At 36.1% G+C, this 25,301-nt stretch overlaps 1 protein-coding gene across 13 annotated transcripts in view; it reads right to left on the bottom strand.

Moving 5' to 3' along the window:
- PIEZO2 (piezo type mechanosensitive ion channel component 2) overlaps nt 1–25,047 on the bottom strand; it is a 245,733-nt gene extending 220,686 nt beyond the window's left edge. For 11 of the 13 annotated variants that reach the window (XR_006178478.1, XM_042869225.1, XM_042869232.1 and 8 more), the window contains exons 1-2: nt 22,995–23,227; nt 15,989–16,084 (exon numbers count right to left, since the gene is read on the bottom strand). Coding sequence is in view for 12 of the 13 variants with exons in the window: in XM_042869225.1 (XP_042725159.1) it covers nt 15,989–16,084; nt 22,995–23,163 (265 nt within the window). In the remaining variant the exon portion in view is untranslated. Of the gene's footprint in view, nt 1–15,988; nt 16,085–22,994; nt 23,228–25,000 lie in introns of those variants that run through there. The other 2 variants (XM_042869233.1, XM_042869231.1) reach the window with 2 other exon arrangements.
- Nucleotides 25,048–25,301: the final 254 nt, after the last annotated feature.

The following is a 25,301-nucleotide window of genomic DNA, read 5'->3' as shown; positions in this document are numbered from 1 at the left end:
TCACGTAACTTTCTCACGGCTAACATGAAAAATAAGATTTAGCACAACTATTCAAAACCAAAACACAATAGAGATTCTGCTCTATATTATCAGCTTCCCTAGTGGAAAGGGGCATGTGTTTAGCTATACATTTACATCTCTTTATCACATTTGTGAATTGGGCTTGCTCTAGTGAATCATAGAATCACAAGGCTGGAAAGGACCCAAAAGACTATCTAGTCCAACTGTCCTCCCCCATTACCATTTGTACCACAGCTACTAAGCCATATCTCATAGCTTCTCATCCAGATTCCTCTAAAAGGCTGCCAGGGACAGCAACTCCACCACCTCCCTGGGCAGCCATTCCAGTGCCTGACCACTCGCTGAGAGAAAGTTTTTCCTTATGCCTAATCTAAATCTCCTCTGGTACAACTTGTGGCCATTTCCTCGCGTGCTGTTTGTTGCCTAGGAGAAGAGGCCAAACTTCTCCTCATCACAACCTTCCTTCAGGAAGTGATGTTAATGTGTTAATAGTGATATTAATAGACACATACAGTCAGAACATGCTGGAGTTTATAGCACTGTCTATTAACTGAGCATTCTTCCACTTTACTGTAAAAATAATCAATGAATTATTAATTTATAACTTATATGCTATAATCTTATGGTTTTTACATATTATTATGCATAAACCTATTATACTGAAAGCAGAATCCTCAAATTCTACTTGCCCATTTTATGCTTTCAATTTTGCAAGCAGAAGTACTGTGCTCAAGAATATGCTTCTAGTAATGCATAATTGTATAACAACTACTTTCTGGGGGGAAAAAGTGAGTCTCAACACCACCCCAGAATGTTCATTGCCACATTTCTATCTCTTCACTTTTAAAAGTGTTTCATATCAAGCCGTCAGGTCAATTTCACTCATAAAAGATGCACACTTTAAAACAGGAGAGAACAAACCTAGCACTTATATACAATGTAAAACATTTGAATTCAGGCTGCGGTGAAATGCACTGAATTAGATCATCATTATCCTAAAGGTCACAGCAGTACATGGCTCATTCCAGGAAAAGTGTCCTCTCTTTCCCCAGCCCGGAGTTCCCCTTGCTGAGTGCCAGAACACAACGACCCCAGAGGGGCACTTCAGTTGATTTCCTGTCCTTCATCCCCTGGAGAGGAGGAGGGAATGCTGAGATCCCACACACAGAAGCTAGGGAGAGCACACCACCACAGTGCCACCTTGAAGAAGCAGCTCCTGTACCAAGCTTCTCATTACCCCTCAAAGCTGCTGAAGTCTGTACCAAACCCAAACAAGCAACAATAACAAATTACTCGGTGATATATATAGATTATTTCTTTTAAAGGCTGATTTTCCCCACTCATCCCAGTGCCTCAGTATGCATGAGGATCAGCCAGCAGGGACAGCGCACACCATTCAGACAAAACTATTTTAGCATCAGCAATATCCAACATAAACTTTGTGACCGTGCACAACGTTCCTCTACAGCATAAACTCAAGCTGTTTGCCAGCAATAACCTATATATTGATGTGGCATTAGCAGAAACTTGGAGGCTTCAGCTGGGAGACAAACTGTCAACCAACCGCTAATTGGTTTTTATGATGTGACTCATAGTTTAGCAATTTCCCAGAATTTAATCACAGTGCACCCAGAAAGATCAATTAAAGAACAGGCTCAGAATTTGTGAGAGCCCTGTGTGAGGCTGGGGAAGGCAATGACCTCAGCAGTTTTGCCACAGAATTTTATGAATGAACAAAGAAAGGATTTAAAAGGTAAGTTAAATTAATCTTGTGTTTCCTTGCAGACCCTATCATTGTTTTTCTAAAGGAGTGAGCTTTTTAAATGAATGGTTGAGATTGAAGGATTGTGTGTTGCGGCTACTGCTTATTTTACAACTTCATTTACACAGGTGACCGTTATGCGTGTGACTTGAATTGCTCCATTATTTTTGGCTACTTCTTTTATATCTGTGTAGAAGAAGGGGGAGAAGTAATAGTAGGAGTAAATTCCTCTGGATTCTTGCACAAGTGTCATATCACATTATAGGAATTTTCAAAAAAGAAATAAACCATTATTAAAACAGTGCTAACAATGGTCCAACACAAAAATAGAGAAAATGCTATTGTGGCTACAAAACCCTACAATGTCCATTGTCTCTTTACAGCTTTTCAAGCTTTCCCCCTCAGCTTAACACAATGAAATCTGTTACCTTTGTTCCTGCTTTCCACTGCAGATTTTTTTCAAGAACTGGACAAAAACCACAAGAAAATATGAACTCTTTTCAGTTCCGAAAAGGTTTTGCACAAACTGTCTTAGTCTGATCAGTTTTACTCAGTAATTTCGTTGTTCTGAGCAAGTTAATGCAGGGCTGCTCCAAAAGTAATGCCTTCTATTTTGTGACCTTGGCCCACAACATCAGAGGCAGAAGGTAGTACAGCAGTACAGGCTGAGATCTCCCACCAAAATTCCGCATGTTGCCATTTGACAGATGGCAGCAGAGGGGCAGTCTGACAGAATGGCATCTGATATGGACGTGTACATGAAGCAAAAGTGCATCATTGAATTCCATGTGGAAAAAACGGCACCCACTGACATTTATCAACACTTGCTGAACATTTACAGAGACCAAACAGTGGATGTGACCACAGTGAGGCAGAAGGTGGGTGTATTCCTGCAGTAGTGACAGTGATGTGAAGGACAAGCCATGTTCTTAATGGCCATGCACTGTCACACTGTGAAATGAAAAGCATCTTGATCAACTCATCTGCACAGTATGGCTAATGGTGACCACGTTGAAAAATAATATTTCATTGCTGAGAATTTTCTCTATCAAATAACATTACTGTGCTCATTGAATCTTTTGTAGTTTCCATGGAAATAAATAGGAGGCATTACTTTCATAGCAATCTACATACAATACAATTCACAAGAGAACTGCACAACTATGATGGAAGACTCATTGCCTCCTCTGTTTTTGTTCAGTTTTTTTCTTATTCACTGAGAGCTCTCATAAGTGGAGATGAAATTTATTTTCCTGGCCAAGCTAGGTGAAAAAGGATTACATTGAAATGGTCTGAAAAGTGAGAGTTTTGCAGATATGGCAACATTCATTGCTCTTATTTCAAACATTATTTAAATATTAATACAATAAAATGTAAAACTGATATTTCCTTAAAGTAACAATCAACAAACAGTCATGCATGTTACATGCTAAAACATGAAGAAAAAATAAAAGGAGACTTTAGACACACGTACTCTCAAAGAAAGCACAGGAATATACAAGTTGGTGTTCAGTACCATAATGAAAATGCTTTGTAACTTCTTCAAACAAAACTTCAGCTCCAGCATTGATCACATATTACAGACTTACTGTCTCAATACTGACTTTTATAAAGATGAAAAGCTAGGGAATGGTAAGAGAGGATGAGGAAGAGACCATAGATCTCTGGAGCTGCTGCTAGGATTTTTACATGATTCACAAACATGGACATATTATATAACTCGACAAGAGAAAGCCTTCAGCATCTTGAAATTCTCCCATTTTCTCAGATGAATGCAGCAGCCACTCAGATGGTAGGAGGACGTCAGGAGCTGGAACAGCTCCATTGTATGACAATAATCAAATATTTAGGGTGAGGAATGTGAAGAAGAACAGTAGGAATAGCAGAAAAGCGCTGCTAGCCAAGTGCTCTTGGGATACAGGAGAACCAGATTCAGCTCTCTGCTCTGAATTAGAACAGGATGTTAACAAATCTGCTTGGGTTGGTTGCATCTTAGAGTTCTCCGCTTCATCCGGAGACAGAGCAGAAATATGTGAGTAATGAGAAACTGCACACCTAGCTCTGCATCTGCACCAACAGCTTCATTTTCAAGAGTTAACAGCTCCCCCTAAATCACATTAAGACCAGAGTTAAAATGCTAATTATGGAGCATGTGCATATTAATTTTCTGCTTCCTTCTCTCCATAAGTAATGGGAATGCTTTTAAATGCCATTCATTGGGTTTCTTATGGGCTTACTTGGTTTCTTAATATATTGCAGGGCACTTCCTGCACTGCTTACAGAAGCAAATTTCCCACTGCTAGTGAGTGTTTTCCCTGAGTAAGGTCAGCAGATTTGGTCCCAGGGGACTGAACTGATCTTCCAGCTTAGCTACACTGAAGATCCAGTAGAAAGCAAAACAGATAGAATTCTCATTTAAAATTTGCTACTATATTGTGCCCTTCTCAGACACATCATCCAACACAAGCAACTAGAAAATGTTTTGCTGTAATAATCCTTTCAATTAGTGTTCCCATTGCAGTGAAACAGCTGCTGTCTACAGTATATCTTTGTCAGGGAACTATTTATTTCCCAGAATTTATTTATTTATATATATTTTTTTGTTTTTAAGACAGATGCAATAAAATAGATCCATGGAAATAGCAGAAATCAAAGCAGTGAGCAACAGCTGACCAGCTGAACGCCTTTGCATTGAAAAAGAGGTAATCTCTATGAGACCCCAATTTATTCTTCTGTGATGGAAAAGAAAAATAAAGTTTATGTCAATGCCAGTGACCTACACCTGAAACTGCAGTATGAGCCCTCATCATTAAAAAGAAAGCACACCAAAAACTGATCCTCCTGCTGATCAGTGGAGTTTGCATAGGCGCTTAAAAGCCTTTTTGAATTCCAGCATGATAAATATTAGATGGACAACCCCTTGCTTAATGACAGTCAGGTAGAGCTGTTGGCATGTCAAGACAAACAAATCAGCACTGTTACTGCTTTCAGTTCCACACATACACGCTCACATCCCTTCCCTGAGCAGCCTGCTGCATGCTATCTATTTATTTTACTATCAAGTCCAACTCACAGTAACTGTCACTGGAATATAAACAGTAGTGACAAAAAGCATTATCATGAATAATTTAATTCAAGCATTTTGAGTGCTTCTAAATGAGCAGTCTCCAGACTCATTCCCTGTGATTTCAACTCCAGGCAGCTTGCCAGCAATTCAGACAACAGCAATAACAGGAGGAAGGAATGTTCCTCTTCCACCTGCTTGTTCCTTGTGGCATGAAAACCTCTGCCATCAGCTGTGTGTCTCTTACAGTGACCCGCAGTTAGGAATGAAGAAAAGCACATTCAGGTGATAAGCCAGGTAGTTCATAAGGTGTCCAAGACGATCAGGACACCTACATCCAATACCAGAACTGTACTGCTCTTTTCAATCCTCATCCTTTGCCCATGATGGCCAGACAGATTATCAGGCTGAGTAAGGTATCACGTATCTACCACCTGCACAGGCATTTCTCTAGATACAGTTCAAGATACCAAGCTCAGTGCAGTACTAAGTATCTTCAGAACAACTGGAAGCACAACTGGTAAACACTCAAGAATCTTCTAGTTAACTCCTCTACTCTCAAAAGCTTATATAAAAAAAAAAGCACTTCATAAATAGTATCTATGCATTGTGCCCTCCTGGCTTGTTCATAAACTTACTACCAAGGGACAACTAAGGGTCAGTGCCCCAGCACAACACTAGCTCTCTGCTCATGAAAACAACACAGCAGTAGAAACACCAATGCAATAGGTGATGTAAATACAAAGCCCTGATCCCCAAACATCTTAAATCAAACAACAAACAGGGAGAAGGGAAGGCAGACTACTTCAACAAAAAGAAGAGAAAAAAAGGATACAGCACTCATTTAGCAAGAGCTACCTTTGTAAGGAACGTTATGCCATGATAGCACAACATCGATCACAAAGTAGTAACAGGAACCTAAATCACTATTCAAGGCTCTACAATTCCTAGGTATTCAGACTCTGGATTCAAATGCAGCAGCAGAATAAATAGGAGTAGCTGCACTGACTTTAAAAAAAAAAAAAAAAAAAAAAACACTAGAGATTTAATTGGAATTCCAATTACCTACAGATCAACCACAATAATAAAAACACACCTAATATTTTACTGTCTTTTTCTCTTCTTCCTTTCTTCACTATTAGAAGTGAGAAAATGTGAGCGAAAAACGTGTTTTGTATTTTTCCTACTGCTTTATTTTCAAAATCTAAACATCATCCTCTAACACTTCCCCTATCATAAGTGAATCTAATAGTTCTGACTCCTGACCACAGTACTCATGAGATGACTGCAATAATGCTCTAAAGTCTTCCAAAACCGTCCATCATCTTAATCAAATCACTAGAAAGTTTCAAGTCCAGCATAACAGAACATGCTAACCACCCTCAAACTGATCAGGATGTGGGTAGCAAACCTCTGCAAAACCTCAGACTGTTACAGTTTATACACAATGTTAGAGACATTAAACAAAGGATTTTGGTAACATGGGCTTGGAGGCATCGGCTGGATCACCACATTCTACTTCCCTCTATGACAGATGACCACAAGATAGAAACTGAAACATAAATGGATTGTATTCCTCTTTAAACTGAGATGATCTTCATGTTCACTGTTTTATTAGAAGCTGACACTTAGGAAACTTCTAACCCATGGTCCACCACATATGCAGTCATTACACAGTGTACCAGCATCCTTGTTAAACTGAATAAGCCTTTCTACCTTTCCACTCTCTCCCCATTTAAGCCCAAAACAATGATTTCCCCTCATAAGGAAATAGGAAAAAGTTATTACAAGATAAAAGAGAAAGAGGTATGTTTAATTCTTTCTGGATCTTTAGCATCTTTGTTTGCATGAGTCTCCATACAGTCCTTCTTGGCCCTTTGCCTGAATTCCCCTTATCAAACATTATCTAGGTTATTTAGAACAGCATAGTTTAAAAAAACCCATTCTCATTTCAATCTTTTTTTTCTAACTTAGATATTCTTCTCTTCCAAATTTATTCTAAAGTTCGCAAAACACAAATTCACAGCAGTCCAGATGCAAGATTATGCCATCAGTCTTTGAGCATTTTAGATAATATTTTCATTCTTCCATCTAGGGCATTACACTCACTTTCAGGAAGATTTTTCAGCCTTTAAAACCTAAGCATTGAAAGTCCCTGAGTATTACTTCTGTCTCATGTTCAGTAACACTCCTTTTTCTAGCCTTCTTCCCAGCAGGCACTTTTGCCCTTTTTCTATTTATTTACTGTTCTTATTAAGAACTGAAGCACACTATTCTTTTGACCTTATCTAGACTATGTTTAACTCCTATTCCATCCTTATTTTATTACAGCCGTGCTTTTTCATTATTACATATATTCATATATATGTAAAGAACAGTTTTACACTTTGTTTCCATTTTCTTTGCAGGGTTTAAGTCAGCTTGACTTCTGGCAAATCTTATTTCATACTAAAATTACCTGATCTTTAAGAAGTGTTTCTTTATAGATTACCCCTCCCTCCCTTTTACTCATTCCTTGCAAACTGTTTATTTTTGATGATCTTTTTTGGGGTGGTTGGCCAGAAAGTTTGGTCTGGAGTTCATCTCTAAGAAGATACCTGCACCTAAGATGGGAGTTCTAAAAACGTGACTGAATTTTTAACTAGAAAATGTCACCACAATGAAATGCTTGAGAGCTTCACTATCTAGTTTCCCTAAACTAATTTTGCAACTAAGGTTAAGGAAACTTACAGGCTGTTTTTTGTTAACTTCGGATTGTAAGAATGATGATGACCAATTCTCTCTGACGTTACTGTCCCTCTAAAACCAAATTTAAAAATAACACTGGCTCTTCACAAGTCAATAATTCTTTGAGAAACTGTTTGCAACAGGGAAAGATTTGGCTGTACAGCTATTAGAATCACTATCTCCAATTTACAGTATCCCATAACAATTTCACATCTATAGTGTTATTAGTATTATTTGAAATCAGCCAGATCTTATTAACCTTTTGCTTTCTTTACTTTGGGGGTTGAAACTGATGATTATTATGTTTTTTTCAACCCAGGCCATTCTGCAATTCTTCATGCAATGTAATTTGTAGTTCTGAATGAATCTACAGTAGATGCAGATCACAAAATGATCACAGATTGGAAGGGATCTCAAGGATCACGGATCTCCAACCCCCTGCCACAGGCAGGGCCAAAAGCCTCCACATTTACTACTGGACCAGGCTGCCCAAGGCCCAAACTGTAGTCACATTCCTCCTATTTCTCTGAAATACACAAAAATGCACATGAAGCCAGTAAACAAACTAATATACAAATACCCCTGCTGGTCATAATCAACAGACAGAATTGTGAGATTCTACATGCAAGCATCACAACAAGCTAAAAGAAGTGCATAACATTTAACTCAAGAAAAATAATTTCTTCAGAATTCAGAAAACAGAACAAAATCTTGAAGTTTTGTTTCTCTGGTATACGGAGCACTATTTCCTTCCCAACAAAATCTGTGGGCTAACTGATCAGTTCTAGGATTTCAGTACACCATGATACATACTCAATCCCATACATACTAAAATGTTGCTATTTTTATATGATTTTTGAAGTCTGTTATTAAAATTTCATCATTCAGTTAAATTTAAAAACGTCACAAGGTCATTCAGTTTAAAATTCTCTCTTTCTGGGGCGCTACTAGTTCCCAAATTTCAGGAAGTGTGCCCAATCAAGACAGCATTCTTGTTAGCGCTCAACTTCCACAGCTAGATAAAAAGAACACCTTTTTATTCTCGTGTTCCTCTAAATCATGAGGAAATTTCTCTTTATGCTTTAGTGGTATTAGCTTATGAGAGTTTGTTCTAAGCTAACTGTTCTCTCACCTACCATACTGTTTCTAGATTAGATTCCATTTTTATCCTTTCAGCTTCAAAATGTACAAACAAGAAAAGGTTTATTTTGTATTACTTCCTGATAAGGAAGACAATTGACCAGTTTTTTTTTTTTTTTATTATTTTAGCACTTGTTCAAAAAAGAAGAAAAAAGACTTGAAAATTAACTTTTACAAGCTGTATAAAAATAAAATGTTATCAGCATTCCCATAACAATCATAATGAAAACAGGACACACAATCCAATCAACCACTTAATGAGAGTCCTTGTTTACATTTTCATTTGTGGAAATGACAAAGTAAAGCAACCCAGAAACAAGAATCAGCCCTCTCAGACTGGAATAGCCTATTTGGGAACAGCATTACAAAACAGTGATAAAAGCACAAGTATTTTTTATCATATGCAATAACATAAGACACGCAAGAGTTCTGTCCTCAGTGTTGTCAGCATAATACTTCTTACGAGAACACTTTCACTTAATTGAAGAGATTTTTATCTTGTTTCTTAAGAAAACATTTCGACATTAAATGGCTAGAGAGCACACAGGATCACTAACAGTCTTCTGGCTCATTAGACACAAGAGGGTTTCTGAAGTTGGTTAATTTAAAGGTACTGCTTCACTTTCACTCATCCATTTCTAGAATTTCCACGTATAAGCACTTCAGGATTTGGCCCATGGATTATAAATAATGCACATCATTGTTCCCTCCCAAGAGAATACTTACAATGTTGGAAGTGAAGAAACCTAGCTGAGATGGACTATTTTCAGCCAAAGGATGTTTATGTAGCAGCCTGGCATGCCTCCATAGGAAAACACATGCTCAATCCAGTAGAAACCCATTTTTAATTGCTGAAAAGCATTTTCTGAGTTATAAATAAATCTTCATACCAATTCTTCGGGCTTCTACAAAGACACACAGTAATTCTAAGGACATCTTACATAGCTTTCCGCCCACCATAATAGAGAGTCAGCATCTCTATTATTGCCCAGAGTACTTTCTACTGAGCACTTAAGGATAGCAGGTAATAAATCATTTTTGTAATAAAGGAATAAATCATCTTTGTGGTAAAACAAGGATGATAGCATTCTTGAAAGTATAGAAACAGTAAATACAAATGGAAAAGGGTCAAAACTCAGGCAGTGCCAACTAAAAACATGAAGAATTTATTGAAATATGTTTGTAAAAGCTAATTAAAACATTAAGCCTATATTTCTCCTTTCCTAGAGTAGCTAATTGCTACATTTTCAACTTACAACAAAATTAGGGCAAGCCTTCAGATGTACAATTAACTGAATCTCATTCCAAAGCAGTCAACAGAAACCATGTGAGCATTTTTCTTTCCAAAATTAGAGTTGATATCTCCAACCTACAAATTCATTTTTTGATGCATACAGCTTAATGAAACCAGAATGGATGAAAGTCCCCAAATTAGTTACGAATATTCAAATCCTATTAATAGTGAATAGAAAAACTGTTAGAACTGGTTTAAAAAAAAAAAAAAAAAAAAAAAAAAAAAAAAAAACTTTTCAATCTTTTCTTCTCGCATTTTCAATGCAGAAAAAAATGTATATCTACATATATCACCATTTAAAAGAAACAGACATTAAGGACAGGTCCATTTTCTACCTGTTGAATATATTAAGATGTTACATTCCTTAAGCATTTCATTCTTGTGAATATGCCTACAAGTAGCTTTAAATATCAAATTTATCATCAGTAGGATGAGATTTTTAGAGGACTAAGGAGCTAAGTGAATTTTGTTAAAAAATTATAAGTATAGCTTGAAATCAGCATTTTAGTTTTGGGAGCATGGCATTTATTTAGTCGTTAGTTGGGCTGTTGTATTGGTTTTTTTGTTTTGTTATTTTTGGTGTTTTTTTGGTGGTTTTTTTTGTTGTTGTTTTTTGTTTTTTGTTGTTTTTGTTTTTTGTTGTTTTTGTTTTTTGTTGTTTTTTAACTTTTCTTCCTGAAGTTATTTCCTATTGCTTTCTGCATATATGCTTTGGGCAGCAGTTCTTGTGCACGCAGTGTTAAGAATTCTTGAAAACTGAGCTGGGTGTCTGCTCTGAAGCAGACACATTTTTGTACTACAAAACATGCAGCCATGAAGTGCAAACATGTACAATTCAGAGTTCAACAATAAACTTCCTTTCATGAGTATCACATGACAATATTCACTTAAATTCCCTATCTTTTTTTTTTCCAAAAACCTCAGTGCAACATAACGCAGATGAGATTTGAAATTGAACATCAGATTTAAGATATATGGACTCAGTGGATGCACAAACAGTCTCTCAGAGCACCATCACGAGAAACCTACTGTTCAGTGGCTGTGTAGGTTGACCCAATCAATAATTTATGTAAGTTAAATGACTAAAGCTAGTGTTACAATTTAGAAAATTAGTGCAACTGAGAGTGAATGGTCTGCTAATAAAACAGATGCATTAAACTGCAGCATATGCATAGGATAATTTCTTAATTTTTTTATTATTTTAAATCAAAATAATGTTTGTAGAAATATTTTTTGGTATATTCATTTTGATCAACACAGTGTTGAAAACTCCTGGATTATACATGGTGATCTAAATGGTTTGCCACTGTAGCCCTTCTGCATTTTACAATTCTATGCAGATTATTCCAGATTAGAAGCCCTATCAGATTTGCAAAAAAAAAGTCTCCTATTCCATTTATTTACCATTGTTTCAAAGATACTTAAAATAATCCTCAATTAAAAATTACTTCAGTTTGGATTTTTCATCAGTTTATCAATTCACACATTTTCGAAACATCATTCTTATCAGTATGTATTAAAGTAATATTTTTTGCATAGAAGAGAAGTTTTGTTACGCCAACTTCATTCAGAAACAGTCCCATTTCTTTTGCCACTAACCAGTCAACAAAATCCAGTCCATACCAGAAATTATTGTTTTTTCTAGTTTATGTACATACTGGCTGGCTGCAGTGTTTTACTGTTCATGTCTTCCACATCTAGGATACCAGAAATAAAGTTAACAAAACTAACTGCATATAAACTCACCCCTATTACAGAAAAGAATTTTTAAAAAGGAAAAATGCCACATAAAGGTGTCTAGCTAGTAATGCTAGATTGCTAGACAATCTAAATCAGCAGTTGGAAAGTAGGATTTTATAAAGTTTACAGTCTCTTTCCTCCAGTGAACTAAATAATCAGCAACTGACTTAAATTATATAGAAAACCACAGCCTAAAAATCACATGGCACTACAATACATTTTGGTGTTTAATCATCTTTGTAATCACTGATATCAAGTATTACAAGTAATAGAGCTTAACAAGACAGTTAACCAAATATGTTTTCAGCTGCACATAAAAGTTCATGAATACAATTTTCCGTATTCAGCTAGATCTATGGACAATTAAGAAACACTTCAGAAAACAGCATGTTCAGCTAAAACCCTAACTCAGAGTTTCAGATCTAACTGAAGGAGGTGTTTCCTTTACCTTAGAAGACGTTCCTATTTTTGATGGGGCAAAGCAGTACGATATCTTAAAGCTGATATACTGATCACATACAAACAGGATGCCAAGTCTCTTCCCCACAAACAAGGATTAATAAGTTTTATCTTAGTAATTAGTTTTAAAGGATATTAAATGTTTAAGAAAAAATAGAAAAAAAAACCAAAATTTATTAAGATTTAAATACTAACCAAAATGCTTCAGAGAATATAGAATTTTTTTCCCCAGGGTATCTAGAGGTTCAGATTTCTTACAAAACAAAAATTAATCTTAAGTTGATATCATCTATTTCAGACTATAACTACAGAGTTTATAACTGTGTTCTATAGTTTCTTCTCTATCGAGAAAACCCTAAGAGCAATGGATAAAAGATCAGTAACTGCTAGGTATAAGGTGATGAGGTGAGAAGACAGATAGAAGAACAAGAGGTAGGAAAGTTGGTCAGAGATTGTGACTGGGGAGTAGAGTGAGCCAGTAGACAAGGAAGGAAAACATTCATGGAGGGAAGATCAGAAAACTCAAGATTTTTATTTATTTATTTTTTTAAACAAAAGACTTAATCAAAGGCAACCAAGGCTTAACAATGAGTTAAGGATTTTTAAAAACAAATAAACAAAAAAAAAAGCAAGTATAATATATAGCCACATAGTGGTTTTGTGCTCTTTTGTTTTTGAATGAAGTTTCTTTTACTCAACTTTTGACTCTTTGATTTAATGATGGTTTGACTAGTTTTAGTTAAAATAGTTCTAGATTTCCCTTTCATTTTCCATTCTCTGGACATCAAAAAAATCCTTCCACATTTTCTAGAAAGACTCACATATACACTCACACAGAATTAAAGATGGTCACAGTAATAGTAGCCCAAAATGGTTACATTCAGATATATTGAATTGACTCTAAAAAAGAGAGGATAAGTGCATCTCTACACAATTACTCTTGGCGTCTAAAAAAAATGGCTCTTTTTCCTGTCAGTCACTTCTTGTGGTAGAAAAGGGGCAGCAAAAATAAAACGCACAAAAACAACGTGGTAACTGCATGTTAACCGGGAAGCTGCACCCAAATTCCTCAGTGGACACTTTCCTCTCATCTGTCACCTTCAGCACTTTTAAGAGAAACTTAAGCTCACCAATGCTGTAAAAATGACTGACAGCCTTACCTAGAGTGGGATTTCCTACCTTTTATGCTTGTTTTATTTATTTTTAGCTCTATTATTACTGGCCCAAAGTAATACTGGATACTTACACAGTCAACATCAGCTACACCTACTCAGTTGGTACAGGTGCTGGCCCAAAGTCAATATGTTAGTTTCTTAGACTGACCAATAGCAATGGGGTGTAAAATGATGTGGGGAAGTAAAAGAGTACGAAAAGACATGACAGAAATCCAGGAATTAAGGTATGAAATACAGATGCTAAGCAAATCTCTTTCACTCCTGTACAGTAACACTTCACGATGATGGTGCCTTCAAATAGGGGTGAGATATTTGGACTCCATAGCTAATAGCCAGATCTTAAAAGAGCCCTAGTTTTCAACTTACTCATAATTCTGCCAAGACACTTAAATGCTCTAAGACTAGAAATTTGGTCTAATTCAGATTTATCTCTGTCATGATTTTTATTGGATTCCACATCATAACATCATGTTGTAAGCTCTCAGTACCAGGGGCTGCTGTAAGCAATTCTTGGAAATCTGACTTAGCTCTACCTATAACTCATCCCATATATGTATTAAAAACTAGGAGTACTATTACCTTCATGCAATTTTTTGCACTTCTTCACCTTTAGTTCAGGTGTTGAGACTGTATAATCTACATTGCATATACCTCTGTCAGTTAATACCACTATAGTCACAGGAAATAATTACAAAAAATGAAAAAAAGAATGCAGAATGGGTTAATCCAATACAGACACTCATCTAAATAAAGTAAGCTGTGGCAGGATATAATTTTGGTAAGTTTTTCAAATATTTATAAAAAGGATCTACATCTATCCTAGCTAAAATAAACGAAAAACAGTGAGTCATCATAGTTAGGATAGGTCTGCACGGCACAGATCTAACTCTGCCTTGCTTCTCTGCAAGAATCTGAAGGTGGTCTTCCTTATACAGAACCCCTTTACATAGGCTGGGTAAAAATCTGCACCAGCAGAAACCTTACACACAAACAGGTGGTTCTCTTTATTTTTCTCTCCTTCCTACTTATGCTAATGGTTAATGAAAACAGTAGTAAAAGTTGGTACAATAAAAGTTATATTTCCACTTGTGAAAAATTAATATTGCTACTGCCACTATACCACATATTAATGATCAGTTCATAAGCTATTTCTGAAATTTCTCCTTGCTTCTCAGTAAAAAGGAGAACAACTCACAGCATCTGTCTAAAGCAGAATAGATTCCTCAAGAACTCTTCTCAAAGAATTCAAATTTTTGTACATTTCTTTCCTTAGGAAAACAAGATCGATGTTTATATTCATATGCACGATACAAAAAATGGATGCTTAGAAGGAAGACTCTATTACACTCTAGAGAAATCTGGGAAAACTTTCTGGAATCCCAACAGTTGTGGTTTATTTTTTCCTTTTTCTTTAAAAAGAAAAAAAAAGGTAAGAATTTCTGAGGTCCTGTAAACTCAGATTGACTATGATTGATTAAACTCAGATTGACTAATCTCAGATAGACTATGCTTATAGTCTAGATTTCCCAATTTGTTTCTTTAAGAAACTGTTGATTAAAATAGTAAAAAATGATAAAAATTTCCCATTGCCATGAGATTGAATTTGTGAGTAGAATTATGACAAAGTCAGCATCAGAAGTTCTTTATATGTCTCCTTTACATTGGTAGTGTCATGAAACCAGATTGTTTTCTAAGGTGCCTCATCCTTCACACTATTTACATCAAAAAGATGAGAGATGAGTATTTTACTTTAGCATTATGTAATATTATTTCTCACTGTGGTCTGAAGTAGAATCAGGAAAGCATGAACAGGAATGATATGTTGCATTAGTACACTGAAATTCAGTCATCTGCAATCTCATCTGAGAGGCTACTAGGTGAATAGTACGTGAACATATCCTCACTGCAAATTCCCCTAACAGATTGGAAATCCTCAAGTTTCAACACTGTTACACACACATCCCTGCTATCTTTCAAAAACTCACTTCTTTATGCAGACAGAAGGTGCCTTACAAACAGCAAAATGTAATATTTGATAGAAATGGTTTCTGTCTTCATAGGTTTGTACAATTGCTTTCATATTTACAATAGTAAAAGTCTAATAAGTATGTGATACATGGATGCTACTTGTCATCTCTACCAAAAAGAATTTATTATTTTTTACCAAGACAGTTGAATAAAATAAATCAGGGTAACAACAGAGTTTAAATAAACATCTTAAACGTAGCTGAGTAAAAAGACGGAGTTGAAATTTAATTCTTAACAGTAACTACAAATCCAGCCCCTTAGGCACAGTAAAGATGCCTTCAGGGACTCAATTTTTCTACCTAGACCATTTCACTATTCCAGGTGAAACAGCGCCAAAAAAGTAACTCTCAGTACCTAGCTGCACGGTGGGGGGGGAAATGAAACACAAGCATCAGGCTTGAAAGTCCTTCAGCACCAAAGCCAACTTAGAGTTTAACTACAGCATCTGAGTTTATAGCATGTATTACAAATTAGCTCACTTAAAGAGGAAAAAGACTTCCTCTTATATTACTAACCAAGACTTTTGCAGGCACTGTGTCCACAACAGATTCTTAAAAATGAATCAAGGAACGTCTTACCTTGCATCGTTGTTTTTGTGGGTTCTGAAAACAAAGGAATGAGCAGGAGGTAGATGAGGTAGACAAAGGAGAGTCCATTGTAACGGAAAGCACAGGCTGTGAGAAAAGAAGAACATACAGCTTAAAGATAATGTAATTTAACAGCATAGAGTAATCACAATTTGAATTTCTTATTTACCGTAGCAACTTTTCACCATTTTTAATATAATTTCTATGCAATTTAATATAATTTCTATGCAAGTCTTTAAGTGTCTGCTTAAAATAAGTAATGAAATTAAAACTCTTGAAGTAGTCTTACATTAATAAACATTTTAAGCTTAGCACTAGAGACTCAAGCTACAAAGACTTTGTATGGAGTGATGTACAGTCAGTTACTAGCACAAAGTTCTACATTTCTCATCTGTAAACTCAGAAAGCCATCCTCCATAAAAATATACAGAGATGCATAAATCAGAATTCATGGGCTCTCTTTAAGAATATACCAGTATCTAAGGCAAAGGATCAGTGTTATCAGTTGGCCTACTACCACCAGCAGTAAATTTATGAGTTAATAACAAACAAAAATAACTTGGCTGTGACTTAATTTCAGTACATTCCCTATTATCATATCTTGTTTCTTGATCTCCATTCAAGTATATTTTTTTCCCTCAAGAGATTAGTGTTTTAGAAAGCTACTCTGCCACTGCAAAAAACTATGATCAAACATATGTTTAGCAAGATAAAAGAGTAAAAAACTGCAGCAATGCAATTACTGTTCTGCTCCGTGACTTTATTTGACAAATACATATGTTCTTAGGTAGAATAGATTCATTTGTAAGGGACCTACAAAGATCATTGAGTCTAAGTGTCACGTTACTATTATGAGCTTTCTCCAAATGCCTCTTAAACATGCACAGTGCACCAACCACCTATTTAGGAAGCCTGTTTTTGTCTCTAACTAGCCCCTCAGTAAAGGTATTTTTCCTAATGTCTAGGCAGAACCTCCCCTAATGGAGCTTTGAGCTATTCCTGCACATCTAGTCACAGGATACTAATAAGAAAAGATGAGTACTTCTCTCTCCAGTTTTACCCCCAAGTAAGCTGTGGAGAGCAAAGGTCAGCCTCATCTTCAAGCTTAAAAACCCCGTGGCCCCAGCTGCTCCACTTTATAGGGCGTTCCCTCCAGCCTTTTAACCAGCCTGGTTAAACTTGTCTGGATCCTTTTTATATTGTGCAGACTAGAACTGGACACAACATTCAAAGTGAGGCCACATGAATGGTAAATAATGATGGGATAATCAACTCATTTGACAAGTTGGCTATGGTGCGTTTAACACACCCTAAAATGTGGTTTGCCTTGTTGATGCCAAGGCATGCTGCTGGCTCCCATTAAGCCTGCTATCACCAGCACTCCCAATTCTCTCTGCAGTGCTGCCCTCAAGCCACTAATCTCTCAGTTTGATTTTGTGTCCAGTATTACTCAATCCCAAGTGCAGAATCTAGCATCTATTTTTGAACTTCACACAACTGCTGATTCCCAGTTCTCCAAGAAATCTGGATACCTCTGGAAGGCCTCTCTCTCATCCTTCTAGAGAGTCAACAGCACAACAGCATTTCACAGCTTAGTATTATCAGCAAACTTGCTAAGAATGCATTCAAACCCTGCATCCAGATCACTGATTGATAAAAACATTGAGCAGAACTGACCTCAACACTGAACCTTGGGGAACACCACTTGTAACCAGCCAGACGTAGCCCCCTTCACTATAACCCTTTGACCATTTCTATTCAGCCAGTTCTCCATCCAGTGTAGCATGTAACTGTTCACCTCACACTCGGACAGCTTGGCTGGAGGCATGGCATGCTGTGAGTGATAATATCAAAGGCCCTGCTAAAATGTAGAAAAAAACCCTACATTTACCATCACCCACTAAGTGAGTGACTTTACCATAGGCTATCAAGTTCTAATACTCAAAACCATGAAGAACAACGCACTGAATATTAAATCTGCTTCACACTCTAGTAAAACAACAGAGGATGATCCATAAAAATTAAATGACTCATGATAATTTGCAGTTCCTTTGGCATTCACAAAGGTCTCCAAGGCAGCTGTAAGCAGATGCCCACCAGGTTGGAGATCAACGGAATTCCATCAACAGATGAAGCACCTGCACAAACGATTTCCTGGTAAGCCAGGTAGCACAGAAATTTCTGGCTATTTGAGTTCCATTGGTCAGTTTGCACCATCAGTTCCGTCTCAAAGTTACTGCAATTTTAGGATTTAAGGTTTGTTACCTCTCCTCAAAACCATCTAATCGATTAGCAAAATTAATTTCAGAAGAATTATTTTTGAACTGTATTTATCTTTAAATTTACTGCTTTCTATTTCCAGAACTGAGGAGACCGTGTACTCAAAGCTTTTCTACTCTGCAACTATATAAACTGGACTATTAAAAAACATTACTTTTCCATAAAAGCCTTCCCTTATCTTCATATAGCGTTTTGCAGAATTATCAAAGTATTTTGAAGATAAATGTGTATATCTTTATAAGATATATTTATATATATATATATATATATATATATGTATATATATTTATTTCTTAAACTGAAAGTGAAAATTGTTAGTACCCAAGAAGCCCTTAGATAAACTCAGCTTTTTAGAATAAGATGCTTTACAGTTTTTTTTTGTTTTGTTTTTTTAAACTTCAGGGCACTTTCCCTTGGGGAAAAAATGAGTGCTCTGTAACACATAAAATTGAATTCTCCATTCATAAGTGATTATTTGAAATATTTTTGTTTTAGTGCATAACTCCATACATATCTATTTCTATAGATAGATAGATAACTTTCAAGCCAGGGTCACAATGGCATCTAACACAAAGCTATGGCAATTTAATTCATCTTTATTCCATAGGAGTTAGAAAATAAATGCATAGAGAAAAAATATCATGCAGACTTACAAAATTTCTGCAAAGAGTATCATAAATTCATATCAGAATATAAAAGATAGCTGCAGTATCCTATACTTCTTATATTCAATCATTTGATCAAAGAGATAAATTAATCACAGCCAACTGATGTTCATATTTCACTACATCTGTAAATGTATTCATAACTCTCCCAGTATAAGTAATACAAGTCTTTGAAAACACATATATATGTGCATTCACCAAAAAAAAAAAAACTGCTGAAGCCCGCTCTTATTTATTTTCAAGAGTAAAAGAGAAATCTTTTAGTCTCACAATGGAGAATATCTAAAAAAAAAAAAAAAAAAAAAAAAAGTTTTATAATTTTTTGAGAAGTCCATGTCATGATTTCCTCATACAGGTAAAACAAATGAACTAAGAGGGTTGACATGCTTATAATACAAAATTTTTCCAATGATGCTACATTCACTACAGTAAATATTTCTGTTTAGTGCCTTTTAAAAAGTCCAAGGAAGAGCAGAAGTATTAACATAAAGATTTATAATTTCTATTAGATAAGAATATCAGAATTTGTTAGGTTGAAGAACCATTCTCTTGCCAGCCTTTTATTTGTCTTTTTCAACTGAAGAATTGACATTACAGCTGGGAATTTGTAGATTACTAACATCTTAAGTGTTTTTTGGCATAGTCAATAGAAACAATATTTCAGCACTAAAAAATGACATTCATAATTGTATGTTGCTTTATCCTAACTTTAAACAACAACAAAAACTACAACAAAAGCACCTGAAACATGCATTGCACTGTGATTGCTCAAAGTCATGGTCTAAAATTATGTGAAAAGCATATAATCCTAAGTGAGATGCCTTTCAAAATTAAGGTTTGTTCATTTTTTTTAGGCTATACACTTTTAAATGTCCCAGCCTACATGTTCTGTAGGTTCACAGTCCAAAATCAAAAGAAGGGATTCTGAGACAGCCTGCAATTCATCACTCATTAAGAAACATTGATAACATTTGATCAAACTATTTTAGCGAGAATCCCAGAACTAGTATGAAAATTATTTTTCACATTTTTGAAAAATAAAGACAAATTTTAACTCATTCTTAAGATAAGCATGTGCTGTACCAAGAACCACCTCACAAAAGAAAGTTAATTTCAAACATTCCACCAGGTACAGCTTTGGAGGTCTGTTAGCAAACAATTAAGACCTAATTCAGATGACTGAACTAGGCTAAATTAGAAAATAATTTCTTTTAGGCACAACGCATGAACAAGACACTGGTGTACACCCAAGATGACACAGTTCTGGAGTTCAGGACCAAATTGTAAAGTAACTTCTAAATCAAACAAAATCAAAATCCTGCAAATCAAGGTGCTATACAAGGCCATCCTTGTACGTATATCATGAATAATCAATTCTTACTGGAATATGAGATTCCCCTGGATCGTCAATCAGCTGCTGTCCCATGACATGATTATTACGCCTCTTCACTTGTCCTCCAGTAAGACATTACACGGAAAGCTTCCATATCTTTAGAACATTCAAAACTTTAGTTTGTTGGTTTTTTTTTTATGTAAAACTATATATATTTATTTTAACCTCAAGCATTTTATTGATATCAGGCTAATCAAGGCTAGCAGGTCCTGCATTAGGCTCCAGACTGCCTTATAGTGGCAGTCTACCACAAAAGCTCCAGAACTTCTTATTCTTCACTGTCTAGGGTTGTTATAAGCTAAGTCAGAGCTTGGAGAAAATTACCTCTGCAGGCACAATCCTCTGAGGATTTGCAGGGAGGTCACAGTCTCAACCTGTTCCCCAGGCAGGTCCCTGACACCCTGGTCACCCCACTCCCTGGCAGGGTGGGAGGACGGGGCCTTGCTACCTACCCTGAGGGAGATGGGGGTGTACGTGCCTTTATCCACTCCACAGTTATGAACAAACTTAGTTCTCACTGGCATTAATGCTAAGTTCAGATTTTCTAGGCAACGTTTTAAAATGTGGAAAAGTGGATCATACTGATTTTGCACAAGTTCAAGAATGAGAACATTTTCAACTCTAAAAGAGAGAAGGACAGTTAAAATGTATAGAATAAGGACAACTCCAAATAAAGAATTTGGAAAGGAAAATGAGTTACAGAAAATAAAAAGTAAAATATATATTTATATACACTATCAAATATTGGAGATATGAAGTCAAGACCTGAGAAGATCGTTTTACTGCTATTTGGAGCTGAATACACTTTTATTAAACTTTCTATTAATACCCTACCTTAATATCAAGCACAAAGTTGAGAAGAAATGAAAACAGAATTTTACTTCTTTTTATATGGGTTCATGCACAAGTGCTTTTGAAAATCTACAAAAATGCAGATGTGATCTTACACAAAATATTATTAAAAAAAAAAAAATCAGTAAATTGTCCTTCATTATTTAGTTACGGTCTCAGGTGCCTTCACTGCTCAGAGAGGGATGTGTTTGAGGAGAAAGCTCATAAATATCACATCCAAACTACAAAGCTTAAAATTAAGATTGTATGGCTTGTACTTTTGTCTATGCATTATCCACATAATCAAGTGGTGAAAAGATAAGCTCATTTACTGTTGGCTGGATAGAATGATCCATTATAAAACAGGCACACAACTGAACCTCTTGGAAAAAAAAAAAGCAGCAGTCACTCTTGTCTCCATCTGTCCATGTTCAAAGGAGAGCAGGACCCACGTCTGTTTCAATTCAGAGACAAGTGCAAATCTTCTTGTATGTGCTTTGATTTCTCACTTTCAACTAACACAGACGTGACTGAGAGCAGTAAAAATAATAAAACAACTATACTTAAAATTAACATGGTTGGTCTAAGAATTTGTATCACCGTGTTCTGAAGATGAAATACGCCATTCCAGTTTTTATTTCAGAGATACTCTGATTTTTTTTCTACAAAATTCTTTACAATATCAAGGAGGAAATTGCCACTCATTGTAACATTAGATATGTTATGAAATAAACAAAAATAAAATGGAAAAAAAAAATCAGCTATTTTTATGAAGAAAACTTCAAATGTGACAATGCATACAGTGTGCAGTGCAGAACAACGCCAACTCAGGGTAAGTTACCTCTTTCATCATTGAATACTCCCTTCCACATGGTTCATCACAGCACTTTTATAATCACATTTTTCCACATGGTTCAGTGTCCATCAGGAGAGAAGACTCCTGGACAGTGAATAATTTTTCAGTGTATTTATTTGTATTTACTCTTTTTTCCTCTTTCTCAGAACAGCAGCATCAGTACATTTTTTGTCCATCAGAAATCATCTGGAATCAGTTATAACTTTGTGGCAGACTGTCTGGGAACTGAGTGCAGGGAGAGAAGACAAAAAATTTTGTTCTTTCTTTCAGCTCTAGAAATACATTTCCGGTACAGCAGTCACACTTTTCAGTTGCTTTTGAAATGAAGAAAATGAACACCTCAGATGTGAGCACAATACAAACACCTTACTCATAATTATGCATCCTTAAAGACTATTCTCACAAACCAATCCAATGTCAATAAGCTTCTTTGACGTGACTAGGTATACAAGCATTTCTGAAGCAAAAATCATGATGGACACCATCATCACTATGTTTTATCATTAGAAAAATCTACAGCACATTATAACTCATTTCAAGTTCAATTGCAGACTCCTACTGTCCCTTGTATTGCCTTTAGTTTTTGACCTTTTTACATGGTGTCAGTAATTCCTTACTCAGTAAATGAATCTGACAAAGTCAGGTTGTTGTTTGTTTGTTTTGTTTTTATTGTTGGTTGATTGATTTTTTGATATTTCTTTATTTTCAATTCCAGTATTTTCTATCACAGTGGTTAAAGCTCATTCCAGGCACTCTTTCCTCTTCGCCCATTCACTTTGCATAAATAACGCACGCCAAAGTAAATTCCACTCAGAAAACAGTGGTCCCAGCCTCTGCCCCCAAAAATGGAGTTGACAGTGAACTTCCCTTTTTTACATGACAAAATTAGACAGCAAATCTGGGATCTATATCATCCTCAGGCTTCAATCAGGACAAAATGCCAGCCATCAAAACAGTGAACACTCAACTTACTGAGCTCAGGAAGACTGCCTGGTTCTCGTTCCTGCTCCAGTAGCTGCTCAGGAATTTTATCTGATGCCTGTTGTAACGATAAACGCATAAGCTTGTATTTTCTCTCCAAGCCTTCAATCCTCTTTCTAGGAAAGTAACTGGGAACTAAACAAACCACTCTGCTCCTCATTCATCTTCCTGGGATGAGAAAAGCGCGTTCCTTGCCCCCTGGATATCCAGAAAGAGCAATCTGCTTGTGCTGCTACAGTTGCATAACCCTGACAAGACTCAAACTAAAAATAACAGCAAACACAGAACATAGACGACGAACAAACAGTACTGCTAAACAACATCAACCAAGGACAGATATGGAGACACTTGTACAAGAGATAGATTTCCATAAGCAGATCTCCGCCTTCATTTACAGCCACTAAGAATCTGTTAGTTATACCAGGAACAGCTACTGTGCCAAATTCTCCCAGCAATTAGAAGTGAAATTTTCAGCATATGTTTCTAATCCTCCACAGCTATCCAAACTCATCATCTTTTAAAACACAGAAGTCACCATAAATCAACTGACATAAGATGCAGAAAGCAGCATAACTTTTTCTCTCCTAGCTGTTGCTGATGCTTACACTAGTCCTAAAAAAACTCAGAGTCAGAGGAAGGATGTGGCAAAAAAAACTAATGCAGACAAATGCCTCTAAGGAATATAAACATGACTAAACATCAGAGAGGTGTTAACACTAAGAAATATAAGTGTCATTAGTGAAGTTACAAGTAGGAATGCAGTGTTTAAAACTCTGCTATTATTTATTCCAGTAACAGATAGATAGACTTCCTTTCTTGGTCCATCACTGGAAAAAGAGCTCAGGAGGTTGAAACTGAAAGTCATAAATCTGGGTGATGACACAGTGCTTTAGAGCGTGCTACCACTGTGTTTACCAGAGGAAACAGAATTTCAAAAGTAGTTGTCTCCAGGATATGTCAATTGTGTAAAAAAAGACCAAAATTCATAGTTCTTGTAGTCACATCAAGTTGATGTTTCTTGTATAAAATACGTGCTGTTGTTTAAAGAGGAATTGCGCATTTCTTTCTCCCTTTAAAATATGCTAACATTTTTCCCTTATTGTGAGCATGTCAAATTTTTAACATGATAGAAAAATATGCTCAGGAATATCATGAATTGCCTTTCAAAGCATTTGTCCTAACAAGGTATCTGTAGAGGATTCTGGGGAATCATGGAATCCTGAGAGATGTTGGAAGATCTTACTACTGCAAATCTGTTTTGATCAATAATTATTTAGACCCTAATGAATTTCACCTGAACATGATCATAGTACATACTATGAATTTGACAGTAAGCATATAATCATGTAACAAAGCAGAAAATATCTTCTTTTTACATTCATTCCGAGTAGAAACATTCTCCAAAAATCACAAGGCACATATTAAAACTGTATCTGTTTCTATACATATCACTAAAGAATTGCTTTCTGTATCCACAATATAACAATCTACATTTGGTCATCATTCAGGTTGCCAAATCTCTGGTGCTTGTGGGAGGTCTTCTATGAGTTGAAACTCCGTTACAGGCCATCTGCAGCAATGTTTTATTCCCCTAGAATAATAATTGCAGAAACTCCTCCAGACCTTAGATAAGCTCCCAGCCAAATTTTAAGAACAAAACTGAAAATTGAAAATGATTTAATACCTCCTTCATGTTTATATAACAAACCACTGTGTCCTTATCCAAGAATATTTGAATGTGGGAAGTTAAGAAGTTTAAGTTGAAGAAAACTTCCCACATGGTTAGTAATTCTAATACATTTGTAACTAGGCTCTATAAAGACTGACTATGTATTTCTTTGGAATCAGGCCACTGTTCTGAAGATACCAATGATATTATGCAGTACTATTTCAGCAGAAAAAGAAAAGCAGTCACATCCTGTTACAGTTGGTGTTACAGCTGGAAAGATTACCGTAGTGAAAACAAGAAAAGAAACAAACAGGGAAAGAATGTTCACCTGCATCCAAAGATCTCAGTTCACAGGAAAGACTCCACAGAGAAGGGATTTCCAGGAAAAGATCCTTTCCCAGTGTTAATCAGTCCTTAAATGGGGTCTAGGAGAAGTGCATCCAGGCTCCACCCCTTCTGGTCACACAGCTGAATTGCCTTCACCTGCTCTCCCATGGCTTTCTCAGTCCTTGCCTCAAGTGATCAATCAGTGGTTCAGACTGTGACTCAACAGTTCCTATACACATCCCAACAAGGATTCTCAATTCACCACTACTTGAGCTTCAGTGCTCTCAATGGAGCCAATCACA

This window comes from Lagopus leucura, unplaced genomic scaffold (genome assembly GCF_019238085.1).
Source record: "Lagopus leucura isolate 7727_CA_CO unplaced genomic scaffold, USGS_WTPT01 Super-Scaffold_100002, whole genome shotgun sequence".
Lineage (NCBI taxonomy): Eukaryota > Metazoa > Chordata > Aves > Galliformes > Phasianidae > Lagopus > Lagopus leucura.
This window is presented reverse-complemented; position numbering and strand designations above follow the sequence as displayed.